The 12,992-nt window shown below is 40.7% G+C and overlaps 1 protein-coding gene across 1 annotated transcript in view; it reads right to left on the reverse strand.

The window, feature by feature from the left end:
• Positions 1-2,656: 2,656 nt before the first annotated feature.
• Positions 2,657-12,992, reverse strand: part of LOC116917879 — a 30,272-nt gene continuing 19,936 nt past the window's right edge. The window contains exons 5-7 of the mRNA XM_032923480.2: positions 11,973-12,100; positions 7,967-8,135; positions 2,657-3,814 (exon numbers count right to left, since the gene is read on the reverse strand). Of these exons, the coding sequence (XP_032779371.1) occupies positions 3,669-3,814; positions 7,967-8,135; positions 11,973-12,100 (443 nt within the window). The 3' untranslated portion in view covers positions 2,657-3,668. The remainder of the gene's footprint in view (positions 3,815-7,966; positions 8,136-11,972; positions 12,101-12,992) is intronic.

The raw sequence follows: 12,992 nt of genomic DNA on the forward strand, positions 1-12,992 counted from the left end.
GATCGACACGTATCACCATGGTTACACCTGGTTCATTAAAGGTTTCTTTCGGTACGATTGGCTTCCCACACAAGCCTGATCGCATTAGAAGAAAAGATAGAGAAAAGAAAAACTACTCTTTCGTCGTTTTATTCCAAGAATTTCATCTCCGATGGATAAGAGGAAAGAAATAAATCGCTAAAGAGAAAATGGGCACAGCAAGAAAAGGAAAATACGTAAGTATTGGAGCGTAGGTACACTTGGTATCAAGATCATCTTATACACGTGGAAACTCTGTGCAATCACGATATTAAAGCACAGCTTGAAGTGCTTGCAAAGCGATAAAGATGTATACTGTCCTGTACCGTAATACACCATATGTCTCTCCAAACAGGTTAGGACATTGTTTTTGTTTGTTAGTTTTTTTTTTTTTAAAAAGCTCGTAAAGAAAACTGCTTTGGCTACTCCTTCATTCCATTCACTTTTTCTAATAGCCTCCTGAATCCGGACACGACTCGTCTTCAGCCGATGAATCCCAAAAACGGCAATCGTCTTGCTAACGCCCTTAAGATTAACATTGGACGGCGAGAGTCGTGTGTGACCCTTTTTTTTCATAGGTCGCCGTAGCAACGTCCATTACAGCAGTCCCTCCACCCCGGCATATCCAACCCAAAGATGACAGTCCTTCCTCCCGTTTGTATTGCGCCCGGAATATAATGCTGTTGTAGGGCTTGTGCTCGAAATTTACACCCGGCCAACCAAATACAATAGGTTTGTCGATTAGAAGCTACGAGTTCCGTAGTAACGGTTGAATAGCTTCCAGTTCCCCGTATTCCGTTTCCCGATTTATGGCACTTGGTAGATTCAAAAGGGAGAGACTCATTAGTGGCAATGCCAGATGCTTACATGGGCAGTGCCTAATTACTTGGTTCAATTGTTTTCCTCGAATTCCCGTTGTGTGATTGTTTCCCTCTTGTGTTCGTAGCAGTGTTTTGCTGTTGCACTTTCCTGACAATCGTTGGTTGCACAATTGAAAATCGTTGCGTGAATGAGGCACATAGCAATCTGAAATGTGTATCGTTCATTATAGCTCAGTGTGTGTGTGTGTGCCAAAACTAAAGTTTACCCTTGAGAGAAAGAGTCTCCGTGTTTTATGTAGTATGGATGATTCATACAGCCAGCAGTATATTTTATCCTGCACGGAAAGAAATAACTATATGAATTTATGTATGTATATAGGGAGGGTTGGGATGTATGAATAGAGGACAGCGTGGGTATGAAGTCAATAGGAGGGAATAGGGGAATTGGAACGACATAACTGACAAGGGCGGGAAAAAATGTATTATTGGCGGCAACTTAATAACACGCGTCTCACGGTAAAATAACTACATGTTGAACTGTGATTAGTCCAATCAAGAGCGACAAGCGCCATCATCCCACGACGTCGTTTAGGACAGGGGGTATAACGAGAAGAGATGGGAGTAGTAGGATGCCACCAGCAGAAATAAATATGATGATGATTGGACGACATATGGCGTCGTTTACATGGACAGGCAAACAACGAACGCGGCACGTGTCATTGCGGAATTAAAAAAAGGGAACACGGAGGACGCTCCGAAGCTGCCGGAAGGATTCAGACAAGCAAGAGCCGGTAGGGAAACGTGAGTGGTATATTCGAACGAAACAACAGATTCGGAAGAAAAAAACATTGATTCGGTGTGTGCATTTTCTCGTTATTCACTCCGTTAAAAAAAAAAAAGAAACTAACATTTGTGTTCTGTATAAAAACATGGGGAAACAACTGACTTGAAATGCATGTACAACCACACGGACCAATCAAGTAAATGGCGAACGAAGAAGCCGAATAAAAATCTTAAAAGAACTGGCTACTAGATGGCTGTAATAGTACATCAGCCATTGTTTATTTCTATTTAAATCTTTTTTTCTTTTTCCCTCTATCTCTTTTTTATCGAGTCATCCAGCTGACATGGTGAAAGTTATGTGACGACGACGATGGAACTAATGGAATACGATATCGATCGTAGTGAGGTGGAATACAAGCAGGAACCAAATGATATGGATGCAAGCAGTTGTGTTCTCTTCGAGGGAAAATAAAAAGAGAAGAATCGCATGTGACGACAGTGAGAGTTCAAAAGGAGGTTAATACTAACGGAGAGGCGTGGGGCAATGTCAACAAATTCCGATAGCTTGCCAGAGTGTTCTGGCATGGAAGTGCTGATGGGACCAAGAATCGTACAATATTACCCCGTCCAAAAGAAAAGACGGAATGCAACCAACGTTTAGAAATCCAGCATCGCAGAAGCAGCAAACTAGTCACAGGCTTTCGTCTTTTGAGTCCTCGGTTAGCAAGTCGCACATGTACGTACCTCTACGAGCACCGGTTTTTATCTCTATTGTGCTTTTGGCTCTGAACCTTCTTCAGTTCATCTTCTCCATTCTCTTTTGTTTTCCCATCGTCTTTATTGTCTATACGTCTTTACTTTAGATCTTTTGCTTCTGCCTGTTCCAACTTGCCGGGAGATGACACAACTGCTTGCCCCTCCTACAGTCATGGCTTTGTCATTTTGCCAACCCCAATCCACAGCGGGTACCATAGATTTTTTTTAAATATACGAATCTGAATCCTTATCCATTTACTTCACATCAGCCTTCTGTATTCTTTGTTCTCTCTTTTATTTTTTTGCTTTCTATTTCCTTTTCTCTTTTATCCGGTTTGAATGAACCACCTTTTCCTCAACCATCTCGTGTGTGTTTAGGCTTCTCTTCAATATGCCGAAAAGAGTGGAAAATGGATTTTGTCGGCGTATATAGACACACCACGTACGTATACACAGTATTATATGGACACTCATAAATCAAACGAGGATTCAGATCGACGTTTTTTTCTTTCTACCGATAGAAGCATATGGCGGATATAATGATACTAAGCCAGCAAAAAGGAAGGTAAAAGAAAAGGGGGGGGGATGAAAGAAGGAAAGACAACAGAAGAAACAGAAACGAAACTGTGCTGTTTCAACGAAAACAAGAACAATAACAACGTTCTCCGTTACGCAACGCACACACAGAGAAAGAGAGAGAAAGAAAAGCGAAGAGAGCCAATGGAAAAGCAAAGGTACTAGAAATCCTTACACAAAATGACGTGCACATGGGTGACATAGTCGTGTCAATAATCTTTCAAACAGGGGCTGTCGAATCAAGTTATGCAATGGAAATATTCACATGAGATACATAAATTTCAGTAGTTTTTCAATGTTGATGCAATCAGTGTGGTCTACCAACCGCTGAATTGTTCAGCTTCTTCCGAAACAACTGTCAGCAAAACCGCAGGACATGAACGTGGAAACATTTTGTATACAACAAATTGCACTATGTACATACAAACATTTGTATAGATCATGATTCTATAATGTAGAATTTTTTTGGGGGGGTTTGGTGTCAATCATACGTCAGACTATTAAATTTCTTTTCACCAGTTAAACGCGGATTCACGTTATTTTAGTATATTTCGTGTAAGTGAAGAGACCCCACATTACAACCTGATGCCGCGTGCGGAACACAAAAGAAAGAAAGTAGAAACCGAACGAGAAACGCATCAGGCGACTGTTGCAGATGGGCAACCGTTGACAGCAGTCACTGGCATTTGGTGTAAAAACTGATGACCATCAATCTTACGTGACACCGTAGATGAACGACCAGATATTTCTTTGAGTCTTGACGTTGGTCGCTACCGCCATGGCAACTGACAAGAAGAACAGGACCGTCGAACTCAGTTGCCGGGCACTGCATCCGTGCTGCATGGCTGCAGGAGATTCGCCTGAAACATTCACAGAAATCCAGTTTTCAATAGATGATAAATAAACGGTGTTTACACGTCCGTTCATCCGGATAGTCTCTTGTCCGTCTCTGTGTTTAAAACATATGGTAGGGGCTATAGCTGTCAGCGTAAAACGGAACCAGCAGCTCGATAAACGACCAATTCAAACCATTGTTTTAATACCAGACGTAACCTTGGTTACCACTAGGTTTGTAGACTTGGCCGACCGGAAACTGATGCATTACGGGCTTCAATGAAGGAGCGCTCTCGACAATTAGCAATCCTTAAAGCCCCGTGTGATCTCAAATTCTCTTGCCTATGTATGCTGTTTAGCCTAAAACGGAGGGTCCGTCTTTCATTTCTGATATGTTCGCCTAGGTTGTTACCCAATTAAGGTTGAATTTCCGGTCTGAGAGCAGCTTGTCCAGGCTGTGAATGCCTATTCCCAGTGCAGGCTAGAACCTTGATGAATCCCTACGTGAAGTACATGGTCATTCGTGCATTTCGAAGTATAAGCTTCTCAGCGAGGAACATAGTTTCTCGAAGGTATGCGCATCTCCGGAGGAAATGAGCCAATTTATTTCAGGTGGCCTTCTTTGGGTCTACGTGCAAAAATAGTGGAAAGATGGGACCCGTGCAGTTTAATATGTGCGACGGATATGGCAGAACAGAAAATCAGCGTCCGCAAATTTAAATATTGTAAACCTTCTGCTCTTTGGTGGCATATACTGCCCATTTAACTGATACAATCCACTGATTTGGTGAATGATCATAAGCCGTCTGTGGAATAAAATTTTAAAAAGGAGGAACTGGTGAAACGGAGAAGACATGGCTTCTGTCAGGGCTGCGAATCTGAATCTCACGCTCAACCAAACCTTCGATCACATTAATACGTCGAGCAGAGCTTCATTAAATCGAAATTGTCTAGGTTTTTAAAGAAAAAAAAGCAGCCCCGTCAATTGGCGCTAGAGCAGAAAGTTTCGACTGAATGATTCTCAAGGAGTGCGGACAAGAATGAAAAATAAGTCAATGAGATGCTTTATCGATTGCAAACAGTGCCACTAATCCTCTTATTTGTAGCCCATGCTTTGTCGGCGAGTTTCCTATAGGGTTGTTGAATAGCTAATATGATGGCAAACGCATTAAAATTTGGTTGAACAAATTCATGCAATCCGATAAAGTATAGCATCAACTACAGTATATACGTCGTGCAAATGCTCTTGAGCTCTGCTGGTTGCTATAAATCAACTTATTCGAGCAGAACAGTCAGATAATTCCTGACGGCCGATAATATGCTTACAATCAATTGTTGGTTTTCATTCTTAAATGGCATTTAAACGGCCAACGGTCAAACTGATACACGGCCAAGCTCTCTCGATTATTACCATGTTTAATAGTCGTTCAACTATTGCTCGCGCTTCGATCAGTACTACTGATTTGAGAGACTACGAAACGCCCCTATTTTGTTAACAACCTCTGTTCTCTGGTTGATCATATGTTTCTGTAATTTTATAGAGATCCTGCATGGCAACAATAATACTAATATTCTATTCAGAATTTGCACTCAAATTAGGTTAAAATGGGTTATATGTTTCATCGACTTCCAAGTTCCAAATCAAAATGTTAAGCCCAACAAAATAAGCCCGACGTTTTCTATTTCTTATTTTTTGACGTGAGGCTTGTAGTTTTTGAGCTATTTTTATTCAAGGATGTGTCGAGCTTTAAACGCGTTCCGCTACACCGTCATGAGAACTGGAGCTGGCCATATTGACGCATTACACTAAAGACTAAATAGAAATGGAGTAGGGAAACCCAGGAGGGCGATCGGTCGTGAGTGCTAGCTTCCTTCTTCATCATCCGTTTCCTATTATGCAGGCTATTCGATGCAGATTTATGACGGCCGTAATTCAACGGGCGGGTGGACGTCATTGGGATTGGAGTATGTGCGTCACAATGGCTTCTAATCAGCAACGACTCAACCACTAGACGTTCTATGAAAGCGACTGGGTTGGGATTCACCCAGTTGAGAACTAATTAAATTCAATGTCGGCATAGAGGAGGAAAAAAAGGGAGACTTTGAAAAAAGAAAAAGTTTATTTTGGATGACAGTGATGAACCATTAATGAAATTTTAAAGCTGTTGATTGTTGTCGTTTACATCTTAACAACCAGAATTGAATTGCAACGGAATGCGTTGTGTAACGGACAATATTCAATCAGCCAAACTTTGCGTACTTATCACCCCAGTTAGATTAAATATTAAGGGCTTGACTTATTGCTCTTTCGTGCGTTCTTGTTACGTTAATGAAACGTAACGATAACGCGCAGAAGTACTAACAAGAGCGGCGAAATCAGGTTAATTCATCGAGGATAACGGATGGCAATACATACGGCTGTAAATGATTTTCCTCCCAATCGCATTTAATCTATACCCAATGGCATCGAGTCTCTTCATCTCATCACGAATCAAACAGCAAAAAAATAAAGACGACAAAAGAAATGCTGCAAAGAAAAGAGAGTGGTTACAACAAAAAGGAGGAACCGAGTACGTTACAGTTTGACTTTGCCGGTCTCTGCTACGAATGCAGGTTTCCGTTGATTGTTTCACGCAACAAAGCCATCGTGTACTCCACCCGAGTTTGATGAAATGGAGCTCAGAATTTGTGTTTACGCGACAGTTTCAACCGACGAGGAAATTACAAGCGAGAAGAGAATAATCAAAATCATTCCAGATTTTCAGTGGAGAAATGTTTGTAACGATCTTCTCGACAATTGTCCGTCTCTTGGGCTCTGACACCCAACCCCAACAACAGATAACCCTATCTGCTGCATAAATTGTGGTAAAATGAAACAAACGAACAAAACTGACATGACGAAAAATCGATTATTCAAATGTGTAGAAACTATATCAGACTATATCGACGAGGAAATATCATTCTTGCCGCAAACTTTTCTTTTACTGTTGAGCATACACAAAAAGCTTGGTAATTGATTTCTTAGAAGTTCGATCATGAGTAGTGGAAAAATAAAATAAAGAACGACACACACAAAAAAAACGGTGAATGTCAACGCCATTGCGGTTAAAGTACACAATCGATCACGACCCTACTTTTTTCCGTCTAATTTAATGGTGAATCTTTCTTTGGTTAGCTGAACTATATAAGATTAAATTCCCGTAAATATAGCTGATTTCTGGGCATCTTTTCGCAGAAGTGTAATCAGTGATGAACGTTCAGCGGTTGTTATACTAAACATGACAACAATGACAAAAAGTCATACATCCAGCAGAGCTATACAGACTGACGTGTTTGTATTCCCAAATTGCTGAGACATACCCGCCCAACAATTTTCCTTCCTCTTGTCCCAGTAATTTCAGGATGCCTGTATTGATTGGCTTGCACTTGGCCGTTTTCGTCAGCAAGGTCCCACGTAGAGAAAAACTGGACAACTAAAAGACAAAAGGCTTTGTCTTTCTTACGTCAAGAAGTCACGTAAAAACCACAGATTTACTAAACTGTAATTATTATTATTATTGTATGAGGAAAATGACTGAGAATTTGAAAAACAAAAATCGCCTTTGATAGGCAATTTTGTTTTTTAGTTCGCAAGAGTGAGTACACAAATGAAAACGACGAGCTTAATGATGCTTCAAACTTTGATCAACTCTTTAACCCTTTCTAATGGGCTCACTATACAAAGTAAGTTGACTTCTACGCTGGCCCTTTCCGGTGTCTTCTCTTTCATCAGCCTGACGCCTTTCATCCATGACGTCTTCGACTTCCCTCACGCTAATTAGTAGTCTTTTTTTACGTCTTGAATTCATTTAAATAAATTGTTATTTGAAGCGACTTTGGAGGCCACCTACATGAAACGAGATAGTTGAATAGCTATGGCAACAGCTAAAATACCTTATTTGCCAAAATGCTAACTAATTTACTGCTCCCTGTTTGATCAATATGACTGCCCTACACTCGACGACCTGGGCATTGTTTATACGATGACGACGCGTCGATTTCGTGGCCAGTTGGTTGGGTCAACAAATTCAGGAATCTGATACCTGAAATCTATACAACCGTTTTCTGTGCTGGCTCCATCAGGTGCGAACGAAAAAAGTAGACAATATTTACTTCAAAAACACAAAATAAATGCTCACCATTGAGAACGTGAACGTTCACGGTAGCTGGTTCAGCGTTGTCCGGACGGCATACGTATTTTCCCGAATCGGCAGGTCGAGCGTTTTGAATCAGAAGAGAGCTACTCGATTCGATGCCTTTCTCCGTGACGACACTCACTCCTCCTCGATTTGAATCGTAGCCAATCATCTGTGAAGTACATCACAAGAAAGATGTTTAGAAAACGAATGAATTTACTATGCCTGCTATGTAAATGTAATAACAATTTGGAATGACGAGCTGTGTATACAATTTTCACGATATTGAAAATTTATACGTTTGGGTAAATCTCGACGGCAACAAGGCGAACACCCAATCAACGGTTAAAGCGGTTAAAGCACAACAGAATAGCTGCAAGGAAATCGTGTTTGTGGCGGAAAACGAATCATTATATAACTCACGCTTCAAAAGACATTCTCATCTGCGTGTATGTACATGTTGCATCGAGCCTGCCGAACGCATAGCTCATTTGTGAGTGCAGACTTGAGAGGCCAGACATAGTCTCCGGCCCCCCAAAGTCATTCTCGATATGACCAGTTGTGCTATAGTGTGGCATGTATGCGATTGCTTCCCATAGTTTGTTACCAGCAAGCCAGCGGATCAACTCCCGCAGGGCAATGATGAAATGAATAACTGGTACCGCGTCCAACTATCTCTTCGCCTCCGACTGCAACTATACGGTACTTCTTGAACCTTTTGCTCCCCTCATTCCTCCACTGATTGTGCTTGAACAACATCGTCTTCCCAGCAAAAGGCCCAAGAGTGTATGCCCGAGAAATAGGCGCAGTCAAGCGCGTTGTATACAGAAATATTATGTTTCCAATTCTAGACAACAACGAAAGCCTCTCTTCGGTTGATTAAGGGACTAGTTGGTGGCGTCAATGACTCCGCTTGGAATAACACATCACAGCGTTATCTTTCCTTTTTTTTTAGAGCTAACAAAGTTAAGCTACTGACCAACAACTAGACAGCTCTTCATCCGCTCGCTTTTTCTTAAAAATCGAAAGTAATCTAATCTGTAAAAAGCGACTATCTTTGTGTACAGTACGAGGAGAAGAAAAAAATAATACTCATAAACATTTGTTTTGTCTGATTTTTTTTTTGTTCTATTCCAGCGACCTCTTTCAGCCGCCTTTGGTCTGCAACTTATTGATTGATGGTGACGATGGGCTTATCTTGGCTATGCCTTTTATTGCTTTCTTGCCTGCTAACTTGCTTCACCAAGTACAACAATGGATCAGAGGTCCATGACAAGGCGTTGCTGTGGTCTTGCACCTCGAGCCAAATGAATCTGGTTGCTTCAACTTTAAGAAGCAGTATATAGAGACCAATGTTCTGGAGTACGAAGATCTTGTTTAGTTCGATCACGACTCTCTCTATTTTTGTTTCTGTCCTACTTTAGCCGGTGTTTCGACAGTCTTATTCAGCAATGTGCACTTTTTTTTCGAAATGAACCTAAACTTGGCACTTTCTCTTTTGACTTTCAAGAAGTAGCCTAAATATTGATGCCTTTAATAAAAGTCATTTATGCCTTCAATAGTTTGGTGAATTTCGCAACATTCGGCCATCTATTTGAAAGATAAGTTTGGCTTTTTGACATGGTTACGCCTTACAGAAGGAGCGCGCCCGTGTATAACGCAGGCATCTCACTTTGGTCCGTTCTTTTCATCTCTTTGGACCAAAGTCCAAAGTCACCATGACCCCCCCATCCAATATGTATGCACTTAACTCGTATTGCTGCACTGCATGGGATTGTGCATGAGAGGAAAGTCGAGACTTGGACAATATATACGTACACAGCCAAGGATAAACTAGAGATAGACGAATAATAGATGAAAAAGGAGAGCAAAAAAATTTTTTTTTACAAAGCAAAAATGAAAAAAAAAAAAAAAAAGAATCAAACACGAGAAAGAAATATGGCAACAAAAAAATGTACTGATATACTATGGAGAAAGATTGAAGTTGGGCGGGGATGGCGAAAAAAAAAAGCATCAAAAGTAAACGAATAAAATTTTGCCATGAAATCTTTTGGAAGCCTCCAGTTGAAATGCGCCGGGCATTTCCAGGACGACACAAAACGTTCAGTGACGGTTTATTTAGGCGGTCATCCGTGACTGTGTATATATCTTGGTTGTTGGCGATTGATAACTTTTAGAATGTTCCCCGGATGCCTCGATACCTTTTCTTTTCTCCCTCTTTTTTTTCTCTTACATTTCTTTAGTTCTTTTCTCGTCTTTCCTTTACACTGAATGATTCTTTTTCACATCGAGCTAACGACACACTAGCAAAGCTGCGATGGGTAAAATCCGGCCGTTTTCTATCAAGTTAAAGAACACATTGCTGCACGGATCATTTCATCGAAGATCGTATACATATATATGGGTGGTTATGCAGCGGAAAGAACATTCGCGCTTCGGAATCGGCCTTACATCTACGAACAGCAAGCCATCCTTGACGAAATGATAGCGAGAAATCGACTCAACAAATCCACGATGCCCCAAACTCGAGTGACATCCGCTTCGAATAGAGGCCATGGCAAAACATTGCGATAGTATTCAATGGCGCTTAGTTGATAGAAGGCTGTTGTCAAGTCAGACGATCGACCCAGGAAGTAAAAAAAAAATAATGTGAAGAAAAAAGAAGGAACTTCGTTTCCCTTTCTGGAGACACTATACTTGCCCTGCCAATAACCCGCATGGCCAATAAAACCTTCCTTATAAAAACACAGTTGTTGTAATACTCGGTGCCCCGTGAGTAACACGATGCGTTTGCACGTATGCGTCCGTGAGTACACAAATAGCTTAAAGGGGGTTGATCGGTGAGTGATGGCAATGACAACTTTCCCGGAAAGAGAATAAGCTGTGTGTTCTACACACACAGCACAAAAACAACTTTTGCAAAATGAGAAATAAAGCAATGTTGCTGGGAGAGTTGCCAGGTCATCAAAGGATGCGAGAAAGAAAGACGAATAATTAGCTCAATGTCGAGTTATCTGGCACCTATCAGCTTAAAAGGACCGAAGACTCTAGTCCTATAAATAAACGCCATCACTCGGCGTCGCATTTGAGTTTGTCAAAACTTGACTTCGCCATCTTCATTGATTTAGACAATAGACGAGCGATAAAGGCGGTTATTAACCATCGCTTAGCAATAGCAAACTTTGATTTCTGCCTTTAAGTTATCTTCTGCTCTTTTGTCTGTAAACCAGAGACATCGACATGGAGACCAGGACTTCCAGTTTCTTGGTTATGGTAACTTGTTTCGTACCACATAAAACTATACTTGCTTGTACACCATCATTAAAAGTTTGCAACAATTAGAGAGATTCTTAGTTTTTAAAGTTTTACAATATAGTTAGTTTATCGAAAAACAAATCATTTCTGCTAACTGCATATAGTCAGTGAACTTTAAATAATTGGTTTCGCAAAACGCAGTACGACCGCTATGTATTTCTTTGATTTTATTTTACGTCATCCAATGAGCTTCCTCGTTCTGACTATGTAACATATCAGCATTTGTAAAAACACACGATTTTCATAGGTATACTAATAAACCCACTGTTTTTAATTAACCACGGTCTCTAACTATACTGCAGGTGAATAGTTGATTATCTATGGTCAACTTTCCTTGCTTAAAGTGAACTTTTCGAACAAAAGAAGAGCACGAAAACTTGTCGGTACCTCTTCCTGTACCTATAAAGAAGTCACTGGGACATGTTCTAAGCTAAGAGACCGCATTGCAAATCTGCATCTAACATACCTAGGAAATTCTTCATTTAGATGCAGATAAAGACGCCATCACGTTCGGACAACAGGCAATCTTGACCTCTTAACCCCAGTCAACATTAATGGAGATAAACGGAATGTCATTATATATCCGCAAAGCGGACAGTCAGCCTAATAACATATGGCTTTTTGAAAGCTTTGGCGAAATGAAAAAGTAAGTAAAGAAAAGAATATGTCCAGCAAGGAACGAAGATGGCCATACTTGATTATTGTGCTGCCAGCGGATGGTGTTTGGCGGTTCGGGGCTGAGCCGGATGACGCACGTCAAATTGATGGTACTGCCCATTCCAACGAAGACTTCACTGCCTCCCAGGACCGTCGTACTTGGCTCTAAAGAAGAAAGAATAAAAAAAAAAGATGGTCTATATAAATTGGGAAACTTAAAAAGAATAGATCAATCTCGAAAAAGAAATTTTTCAAGTCAAAACTAAACAAAACAATATACTGTACATAAAAACATGTATACTTTGCTGATAGGGAAATGGGCCAGTTTTGTATTCGTATCGACTATATGTCGTCTGATGTATAGGTCTACGGTCTATTCTGTAACAAGAGCCTGACAAGACCCCAGATGAACAACTGTGGTGCCGTAACTTTGCGTTAGAAATGGCCAAACTTTTTTCGAGGCGAAAATAAAAAGATACTTCAAACTTTCAATCCAATGAAAAATGGAACACAAATTCAGCTGGACATGTAAGAGTTTCTTTCCTTCTCCACGCTATACCACTACACTTTTATTTCTTTTCTTTTCTAAGGGGATTGAAGACGCGGGTCGAATAACTCAAACGCGAGACGAGAACAGCAGAGTGGAAAAGTTGCTGTATAGCCAACTCGTGGTGCATGTGAAATGTTGATGCCCTGCTCTCAGTTTACTGATTGGGGGTACGAAAAAGGTTAGACAAGCAATACAACAGTGTCATGTGAACGATTGCTCTGCCTTGTAACACACAGTGGTGGCTTGATAAGCTATCCACACACACACTGCTTAAGAAGGTCTATGCTCTTCCATCTAGGCACCAGCGTCTATTGAAAGATCGATGGTCGTCTCTTTTCTCTTGACGCCATTGGCCTTATCTTTAAGATCCTCGGGTCCGCTGTCGTTTTTCAGGATTCCTTTTTTTTTCTTCATCATCCAATAGTTTTTCTTTGATGTTCGTTGGATAGTTTAAAAAGAAGAGAAAAAAACATTTTTAACGGTGGAATACAATAAGAAGAAATCCAA

Source organism: Daphnia magna, linkage group LG2, assembly GCF_020631705.1.
Source record: "Daphnia magna isolate NIES linkage group LG2, ASM2063170v1.1, whole genome shotgun sequence".
NCBI lineage: Eukaryota > Metazoa > Arthropoda > Branchiopoda > Diplostraca > Daphniidae > Daphnia > Daphnia magna.